This window comes from Rhinoraja longicauda, chromosome 36 (assembly GCF_053455715.1).
Source record: "Rhinoraja longicauda isolate Sanriku21f chromosome 36, sRhiLon1.1, whole genome shotgun sequence".
NCBI lineage: Eukaryota > Metazoa > Chordata > Chondrichthyes > Rajiformes > Arhynchobatidae > Rhinoraja > Rhinoraja longicauda.
In genome coordinates this window covers 4,107,983-4,117,972 of record NC_135988.1, presented here as the reverse complement: position 1 = coordinate 4,117,972, position 9,990 = coordinate 4,107,983, and the positions used below count along the sequence as shown (strand labels likewise).

Sequence of the window (9,990 nt, the reverse complement as noted above, 5' to 3'; positions counted from 1 at the left end):
ATAGTTTTCAAAATTTCAAAATTTGACGAGACGGTTTTCAAAAACCGAGGATAGTTTTCAAAAATAGAGGATACAGTTTTTTAAAAATTGAGGATTTAGTTTCTAAAAACTTGAGGATTTAGTTTCCAAAAACTTGAGGATTCAGTTTTAAAAACAACAGTCAAACATTCAATTGGGATGAGCGGGGGCACTTTCACTGAGAACACACCTGCGTTCCAGGTACAGGAGGTCCCTGCTCCCGTGCACCCCCTCGTTTCTCCCCCACTGGCAAAAAAAAAAATTCCTGGTGCGATCCGATCCGGAAGGAATTTCCCGCGCGTGTTAAAATTACCAGCCCCGGCAGAGAGGTGGAGGACAGGCTTGGCGGGAGAGCGTGGGAAAGGCGAGGGTGGAGCGAGAGTGGGACTCACCTTCAGGTCTCGGTGGACAACACCCATTTGGTGACAGTGTAGGACGGCTTCCAGGATCTGTTGGATGCAATGACTGCATGCAAACACCAGGGCGCGTGTTAGTTGCAGGTGAGTCGAACGTGGCACAGACTGGTGCAGGTCCCAATACAACTCATCTCAGCAACAGGGCCATCCATGCCAGGGCAAGGCAGGAGTTACACCGGGCAGGAGGGCAAACTCCACAACTCTCACCCCGTCAGAAGGGAGAATGCAAAATTGGCAGCTGCCGCATCTTTTTCCTCAATTTTTGTTCGATCAATCCAATTTATAGGGTTCAGTGACGTGCACTTTTGTTTTGAGGGGATGCCTCGAGGAGTCTGCTGGACAGAGAAGGGCAGCGACACTCGTCGGCTGGGCGTGTTGCCAAAGCTAGTGGCTGGTGCCGTGTGTCGGCGTGAGGTCACGGCGGGCATTCGCTGGCCAGACGGTGCCAGCGGGCGAGGAGGGAAGGGGAGGTGGTGCCTCAGGCAGGTGGCCTTCCACCCGGATGCAAGACAAGGCCGGCGACCGCCTGAAACGCACCCCGCTCCTCTCTCCGCGCACGCTGACTGCCTGGGCTCTTTGCTGCCCTTGGGTTGTGCCGTGTGGCTCCCTCCCCCCCCCCCACAGCCCCAACGTCCCTTCTGTCCGACAGACTCCGTCTGGGGGGGGGGGGGACGGGCGGAAAGGGGGGAGGGCGCTAGCTGCTGCAGCAAATGGGGGACCTCCCTGACCCCAACCCCCTCTCCCAAGCCCTGTCATAAACCTGCAACACTCTCTCCTCTCTCCGCAGACGCTGCCTGACCTGCTGAGTATCCCCTGCATTCTCTGGCATCAATCACATACCCTGCCACTCCTTCACACACCCCTGACACCTCTTTATTCAGAATGTGGAGGTCGTTAATAATGTCGCCATTTAACCTCCATCTGCAACTCTCCCTGAGACAAGGAGGCAGTTTAGATCCAACCGTGGCAGCTCGGCCGGTAAAGCCACTGTCTCACTGCGCCAGGTTCGAACCTGACCTCAGGGGCAGTCTGTGTGGAGTTTGCACGTTCTCCCTTTGACCGCGTGGGTTTCTTCCGGAAGCTCCGGTTCCCTCTCGCACTCCAAAGCCCAGTTGCATTTATTGCCGGGAACTCGAGGGCTTCAGCTGCTTGGAGAGGTCGGGCAGGCTAGGTCTTTATTTCTTGGTGTGCAGGAGGCTGAGGGGTGATCTTATATCGGTGTATAAATTCATGAGGGGAGTAGATAATGTAAATGCAGTTGTTTTTACCCAGAGGTGGGGAATCAAGAACCTGAGGGCATATGTTTAAGGTGAGAGGGGAAGATTGAATAGGAAACAGGGGGGGGGTGAACTTTTTCACTCAGAGGGTGGTGGGTATATGAAAGAGCTGCCAGAGGAGGTGGTTGAGGCAGGTACTTTTACAGCATTTAAAAGACACCTGGACAGGTAAATGGATTGGAAAGGTTTCGAGGGGCATGGGACTAGCTTAGATGGGGTCATCTTAATTAACTTGGACAAGATGGACCTGTTTCCGTGCTGAATGACTCGAAAGGTAATGGTGGAGTTATGGGGAGATGCCACAGGCCCTTCACCCACTGAATCCATGCCAACCCATGAACCCGCCATCGACACTCATCCAAATTAATCCCATGGTTTAATGTTCTCATATTCTCGTCAGCTCGTCCCAGATTCCATCATGTAACTACACCCGAGGGAGGGACAACCCACTAGTCTTTGGGATATGGGAGGAAACTCAACGCAGTCACAGGAGGAACGTGCAAACTCCACACAGACAGATGGTCAGGAATGACCCCGGGTCTCTTGCACTGGTAACCAGCGGCTCTACCAGCTGTGCCACCGTGCTGCCCTTTAGCGCGCCATCCTTACCCAGTCTGGGTGGGGGTCTCACTGTTCGGGGGCAGTTAGGGATGGACAATAAATGCCAGTGGGACCCACAGCTTGAAGTCTCCTCAAGAAACACTCCTCCATCTTAAAGATAGCGCTAAGGAGGTTGCGTTAAGGAACTCGTTGCTGCCCCACAACTGTACTACAAAGCCAAACTCTGTAACTGCAACCAATAGTACATTCATTGCCCAAGCGCCCGCTTAGTCCCCGGAGATCACTCGAGACAAGGTCAACGTGAAGTCTCTGCTAGTGTGAACAACCCCCACCCCCCCGACCCTCCACCCATGTCCCGCTGAGATCCCTGGCAGCCATTACCCCCACTGGAACCCAATGCTACTAGGTAGCGGGTGTCCTGGGCGATACTCCACAGCAAGATCACAACTGGGCACTCTTCACCCACACTCACCTCACCGTCACCCCATCTGACCCTGCTGCCGACCCTCAATGACCCCATCTGACCCTCAATGACCCCATATGACCCTCAATGACCCCATCTGTTGACCCTACTGTTGACCCTCTGGCTTCCACTCCCCCCGACTCTACTGTTAATCCTCCACGACACCAACCTCACCTTCCTGCTCACCCTCAATGACCCCACCTGACCCTCAATGACCCCACCTGACCCTCAATGACCCCACCTGACCCTCAATGACCCTACTGCTGATCATCTATGACCTCCATCAAACCCTAAGGTTGTCCTTCAGTGACCCCACCTGACCCTCGGTGACCCCATCTGACCCTCAGTGACCCCATCTGTCCCTTAGTGAGCCCACCTGACCTTACTGTTGACATTCAATGACCCCCGAATGACCCTGCTGCTGATTAGCAGTGACTCCATTTGACCAATCTTGTCCCTGAATGACCCCATGTGACCTTCGATGACCCCCAATCCCTCCGTCTGACCCCATTGCGTCCCCTCGATGACCCTCATCTACACAGAACGTAGCTCAGTGCAGCACAGGAACAGGCCCTTCGGCCCTCAATGGGGTACTGAACATGAATCCGAGACCAACTCTTACCTGCCAGCACATATTCCATATCCCTCCATTCCTGCACATCCATGTGCCTATCCAAATGTCTCCCAAATGCCACTACTGTGTCTGCCTCCACCACCACCCCTGGCAGTGTGTTCCAGGCCCCCACTGCTGCTCTATGTGAAAAGACATCTGCTGTCACTGTCAAGCCATGCCCTCTAGTCCTTGATGTTTTCCATCTTGGAGAGAAAGGTTCTGACCGTCTACCACCTCGTCCCACCTAGGGTTGCCAACTATCTCACTCCCAAATACGGGACAAGGTGACGCCACCGCCCCGCGCCCCACGTGACCTCACCCAGCCAGCGGCCACGTGCTCCCGCTCCACCAATGGCGGCCGCCCGGGCCGGGAGGTGGGGTTGCTACTCAACCTCTGTTAGGCGAACGCACTCGGCCCCGCTCCCCGAACACACTCCGTTAGCCTACACCGTCCCGGCCTGACAGCCTAATACGGGACAAGGGCGGTCCCGTACGGGACAAACCAATTTTGCCCAAACTACGGGATGTCCCGGCTGATACGGGACAGTTGCCAACCCTATCCCACCCACCCACCGACCTCACCGCTGACCGTAAGACCACTCTGAGGTTGGGAGAGCTGCAGCAGACATTGGAGTCGAGAGGGGGGGGGGGGGTGGGGGAGGCGAGGAGGAGGGGGGGGGGGGGGCGAGGGGTGGCGGTGAACTCTTGCCTGGCCCTGACCCTGACCCGTCAACCAGTCTGTGCGGCCCTGAAAGAACATTGTCAAGAGCAACAAAGCATGACAGACGCGAGAGGGGGGGGGGGGGGGGAGGGGAGGGGGTGGTAAAGTGCACGCATGCCCTTGTACTCTCAAAGGCCATCAAGAGGAAACCGCAGTCCAGAACAACCTTTTTGTTTGCCATGTTTCGGGGGGGGGGGGGGGGGGGGGGGGGGGAAGGAGGTTGTTTTTTTTTTTGCTGGACAGGGCAGGGAGACATTCCTAAACCACACGGCAATCTCTTCGTAAGTTTGGTTTTAAACCTTGTGCTCAAAATGAAGGGGAACCTGAGGCGGGGGAGAAGGTCGGGGTGGTTTGTGGGAGATAATTGGGGCACAAAGGCCGATCATTATACCTCCCTCTCCCTGACATTTTCCTTTGACTGCCTCTCAAAGCCTAAAACCCAAGAGACATTGGAGATGGTATAAGTAGCCATGCAGAGAAGGCCTTGAAAAAAAAGTAAAATAACGACACATAAGAGGACAAATGAATAACAAGAGGCAGATTCACGTCTGCTTCTGCATACATCACAAGATTTTAGACTCAGGCGTATCATTATTTTAATTTTTTTTTGTTTTCTTTCTTTCATTTCTGTATACGTTAGAAGATACTGACCTTCAGGTCCCTGTGAACAATGTCATGGTGGTGAATGTGACTTACACTGTCTAGAATCTGATGGATACAGTGACTGTAAAACAAAGGAGCACAAGGAGAGACGAGTGAGGGAGGAGGTGGGTAAGGGGAGGGAAGGAAGGGGGGGGGTGGTGGAGGGGAGAGAGAGAGAGAGAGAGAGAGGGGGGGAAGGGGGGGAGAGATTCACAAGAACAGTGGATGTTGGGGGAGTGAGGACAGAGACCCGGGTGGAGGAGCTTGGATCGACAACAGGTACAGACCTCTGTCTCGTCAAAAGCCCGAGACCCGTGAAGGAGGAGACAACAGCCGAGAAGGAGCTCAGAGCTTCGTGCAGTCGGTTGGAAGGTAATTTCTGACTTGCTGATTATGCTTGGAGACAGTTACCGGGCATGGTTATCTTTCCCAGATCTGTGACGGCTTGTAGCAGGACACTAGATCCCGGCCCATTCCTTCCCAGAGTGAGGGGCAATCTGGGAAGATAACAATCTGGGACTAAACTGGCACAGTGGTCCCACCACGTACATGTGACAATAAACTCAACTAAACTGAAACCAAAACCGTGCAATACCAAATCCCAGCCGCCCGAGACTGACAAAGGGTGCCAACCCAATACCCATCCCTGTTCTCCAGAGATGCTGCCTGTTACTCCAGCACGTTTTTCCGTTGGTTAGTTGTGGGCACGCTGGTGTCTTGCGTGGAACTCAAAGTGCTGGTGTAACTCAGTGGGTCAGGCAGCATCTCTGGAGGTCTGAAGGAGGGTCTCGACCCAAAACATCACCAGTTCCTTTTCTCCAGGGATGCTGCCTGACCCGCTGAGTTACTCCAGCACTTGGCGTCGATCTCTGGAGGACATTTTGTTTTTTGCCATCCAACGTCTCCTGCCGGGAACTAACCCGCCATCTCTGCTGTCTCTGTGGATCGGCCTGGGGGCAGCTCTTCCTGCAGTGCCTCCTCCACCACACACACCCCCCCTGGCCTTCTCCTTCCCCTCCCTTCCCTTCCCCTCCCCTCCCATCCATTCCCCTCCCTGACCTTATCCTTCCCCTCCCTGACCTCTCCTTCCCTCCCTGACCTCTCCTTCCCCTCTCCTCCCTTCCCCTCCTCACCTTCCCCTCCCTGACCGTTCCTTCCCCTCCCCTCCCTTCCCCTCCCTGACTTTTCCTTCCCCTCCCCTCCCCCCTCCCCTCCCCTCCCTGACCTTATCCTTCCCCTCCCTGACCTCTCCTTCCCCTCCCTGACCTCCCTCTTCCTGACCTTATCCTTCCCCTCCCTGACCTTAACATCCCTCTCCTTGACCTTCTTGTTCACCTCCTCATTGCTGGAGCTGAGGTCCTGGCCCACCTCAGCAGGAGCTCCCGTGTGGGGAGCAAGTGTAGCGTACATACCACGCGGACTGAGCCAATGTTCACCGCCATCTTTCAGGGCAGTGGAGTTTAGTTTAGTTTAGTTTATTGTCACGTGGACCGAGGCACAGTGAAAAGCTTTTGTTCCATGCTATCCAGTCAACGGGAAGACTATACATGATCACAATCGAGCCGTCCGCTATGTACAGATACAGGATAAAGGGAATAACATTGAGTGCAAGATGAAGTCTAATAATGTCCGATTAAAGATAGTCATGGGTCTCCAATGAAGTAGAAGGGAGGCCAGGACCGCTCCCTAGTTGTTGGCAGTATGGTTCAGTTGCCTGATGGCAGCTGGGAGGAAGCTGTCCCTGAATCTGGAGGTGTGCGTTTTCACACTTCTGTACCTCTTGCCTGATGGGAGAGGGAGGAAGAGGGAGGGTGAGACTCGTCCCTGATTATGCTGGTGGCCTTGCCGAGGCAGCGTGAGGTGTAGATGATGGAGTCAATGGAAGGGAGGTTGGTTTCCATTGATCCCTTCAGTGCTTCTACTCTGGGGCTGTAGAGAGCATCCTGTCCGGCAACATCACAGTCTGGTTTGGGAACAGCTCTGCCCAGGACAGGATGGCCCCTGCGGAGAGTAGTGCGTTCAGCAGAACACACCATGGGAACTACACTTGCCCCCCTGCAGGACCTAAACATCAGGAGGTGCAGATCCAGAGCAAGCAACATTATGGGGGACCCCTACCACCCCAGCAACGGACTGTTCCAGCTGCTATGGTCAGGCAAACGCCTCCGCTGTCACGCTGTGAAATCGGAGAGGATGAGACGGAGTTTCTTCCCACAGGCCATCAGGACTGTTAACTTTCATATCACCAGGGACTAATTTAATTTACTGTATTAATTTATTTTTTGTGTTAAAAAATTGTTTTTCTATTGTGTTTTGTAGTTTAGCACAATCCGTAGGCGTTGCCACTTTCATTTCACTGCACATCTTGTATATGTATGTGACAAATAAACTTGACTTGACTTGGTTTGTGTTACGGTCTGGGATGCGTCCACAACTCTCTGCAATTTCTTGCTGTCTTGGACGGAGCTGTTCCCAAACCAGGCCGTGATGCCTCCCGATAACATGCTTTCTGCGGCGCGTCTGAAGAGGCTGGTGAGAGTTGTTGGGGACGTTCCGAACGCCCTAAGCCTTCTAAGAAAGTGGCGGCATCGGTGTGCTTTCTTGGTCATTGCTTGGATGTAGCTTGTCCAGGACAAGTCGCTGGCGAGGGAAGCTGGAGGAGTGGCCGCTAGATGCTGGCATCACTCAGACAGCAGAACAGCCAGCACACCGCCCTGTGGACCTCTCTTGCTTCACCGGCCCTTGGAAGCCACGATAGGCGAAGCACTCACCCTCCTCCCTCCCCGACCGACATCCTCACTCCTCTCCCTTCCACTTCTTACCGCCGGGGACAGGCAAACATCAGGGCATCAAATTTATAAAACGGGGAACAGTAGAGCACAAGAACAGGCCATTCGGCCCACAATATCTGTGCAGAACATGATACCAAGTTGAACTAATCGATATCCCTCCATATCCATGTGCCTGTCTAAAGGTTTCTTAAATGCCACCATCACCAGGCGTGCCAGGCACCCAAAACTTGCCCCGCACATCTTCTTTACACTTTGCCCACATTGACATTGAAGGTGCGCCTTCTAGTCAGGAAACTCACGACTAGTGCGATGGCGAAGAGAGACAAGGGAAGTGTCGTAGGAAAGCCAGAAGATTTCCAATCAAATGGCCGTCAATTTTCCAGGCATTATATGTGGGTGGATGGATCTGATGTTTCTAGACTGGGGTCGTGGCCAATAATCAACTCCATTTCCAAACTAGGAATAGACACAAAGTGCTGAAGGAACAGGCAGCATTTCTGGAGAAAAAGGATGGCTGACTTCTTGGGTCGAGATCCTTCTTTAGACTAGTCCTGTTCTTCATTTCCATAGTCTCCATTTTCCATTTCCACTGTAGGTTCCTCTGTAGCAACTTTCATATCTCATGGTATCTCGAAGTTGCAGCCAATGTTGCAAAGTGCGGTCATGGTGGCGCAGCGGGTAGAGCTGCTGCCTCACAGCGCCGGAGACCCGGGTTCGATCCTGACCTCAGGTGCTGTCTGTACAGAGTTTGTACCTTCTCCTGCGTGGATTTTCTCCGGGTGCTCCGGTTCCTCCCACACTCCAAAGACGTGCAGGTTTGGAGGTTAATTGGCCTCTGTGAATTGTCCCTTGTGTTGTTGGATAGAACCAGTGGATGGGGTCAGAACAGACTCAGTGGGCCGAATGGCCTGTTTCCACATTGTATCTCTAAATTAAACAAGACTAAATCTGTCCACTTCCAAACGGTCCGCTTTCCTTTTCTGCCACATGTACCTCTGTAGCACCGTTCTGTAGTAACTCAGCAGGTCAGGCAGCATCTCGGGAGAGAAGGAATGGTGACGTTTCGGGTCGAGACCCTTCTTCAGACTGATGTCAGGGTGCGGGACAAAGGAAGGATATAGGTGGAAACAGGAAGATAGAGGGAGAACTGGGAAGGAGGCGGGGAAGAGAGGGACAGAGGAACTGTCTAAAGTTGGAGAAGTCAATGTTCATATCGCTGGGCTGCAAGCAGCCCAAACGAAATATGAGGTGCTGTTCCTCCAATTTCCGGTGGGCCTCACTATGGCACTGGAGGAGGCCCATGACAGAAAGGTCAGACTGGGAGTGGGAGGGGGAGTTGGTGCTCAGCCACCGGGAGATCAGGTTGGTTAAGGCGGACTGAGCGAAGGTGTTGAGCGAAACGATCGCCGAGCCTGCGTTTGGTTTCGCCGATGTAAAGAAGTTGACATCTAGAGCAGCGGATGCAATAGATGAGGTTGGAGGAGGTGCAGGTGAACCTTTGTCTCACCTGGAAAGACTGTTTGGGTCCATGGGTGGAGGTGAGGGGGGGAGGTAAAGGGACAGGTGTTGCATCTCCTGCGGTTGCACCGTTTGTATCCTGAGGTGTCACGATCGTGCGGCTCATGGTGAAGCAAGGTCACAGTGGCACGTTTTGTTGGCTGTAAGGAGGTTTGATCCCGAGGTGGAGTGAGTGATGGTCAAAGATGCATCAGGTGCTTGCAGGCCATGCAAAGCAGGGCGTAACACAGACGAGGAGTTAATAGGAAAAAAACTGCAGATGCTGGTTTAAATCGAAGGTAGACACAAAATGCTGGGGTAACTCAGCGGGTCAGGCAGCCTCTCAGGAGAGAAGGAATGGGCGACTTTTCAGGTCGAGACCCTTCTTCAGACGAGGAGTTATTTCCCATCCATCCATCCACCCTCTCCACACTGCCACGCCATGAACTGTGACAGCTACCCACCGCTGGACAGATAAAACAGATAGGGTTTGGAGGGAGAGCGGCCAAATGCAGGCAAATGAGGCAAACCCAGTATGCCAACTTGGTCGGCATGGACAAGGTAGGCCAAAGGGCCTGCTGCCCTCCTATTGTCAGAGGGCGGTGAATCTGTGGAATTCATTTTCTCGCTGTATGATTCTATGAATGACTTGTCTGCTGGGGGTCATTAAGATAGTTGTTCAAGCTATGAGACGTTGCTAAATTTGTGTAGGCCCCTCAAGTTGTCAGTCAGTTGTTGCTGTAGCTACAAGGCCGCACAATACCGTGCCTGTGTCTGCCAATAGCTGGCGAGTCCTCATGTTTCTCCTATCCAAGGCCTGGATAGAATGGATGTGGAGAGGATGTTTCCACTAGTCGGAGAGCCTCGGACCAGAACCCACAGCCTCAGAGGTAAAGGATGTACCTTTAGGAAGGAGATGAGGAGGAATTACTTTAGTCAGAGGGAATTCATTGCCACAGATGGCTGTGGAGGCCAAGTCAATGGATATTT

The 9,990-nt window shown here is 53.3% G+C and overlaps 1 protein-coding gene across 42 annotated transcripts in view; it reads right to left on the bottom strand.

Moving 5' to 3' along the window:
- LOC144610450 (calcium/calmodulin-dependent protein kinase type II subunit beta) overlaps positions 1-9,990 on the bottom strand; it is a 210,540-nt gene that overhangs the window by 139,786 nt on the left and 60,764 nt on the right. For all 42 annotated transcript variants that reach the window (XM_078429161.1, XM_078429164.1, XM_078429167.1 and 39 more), the window contains one exon: positions 411-483. In XM_078429161.1, the coding sequence (XP_078285287.1) occupies positions 411-437 (27 nt within the window). In that variant the 5' untranslated portion in view covers positions 438-483. The remainder of the gene's footprint in view (positions 1-410; positions 484-9,990) is intronic.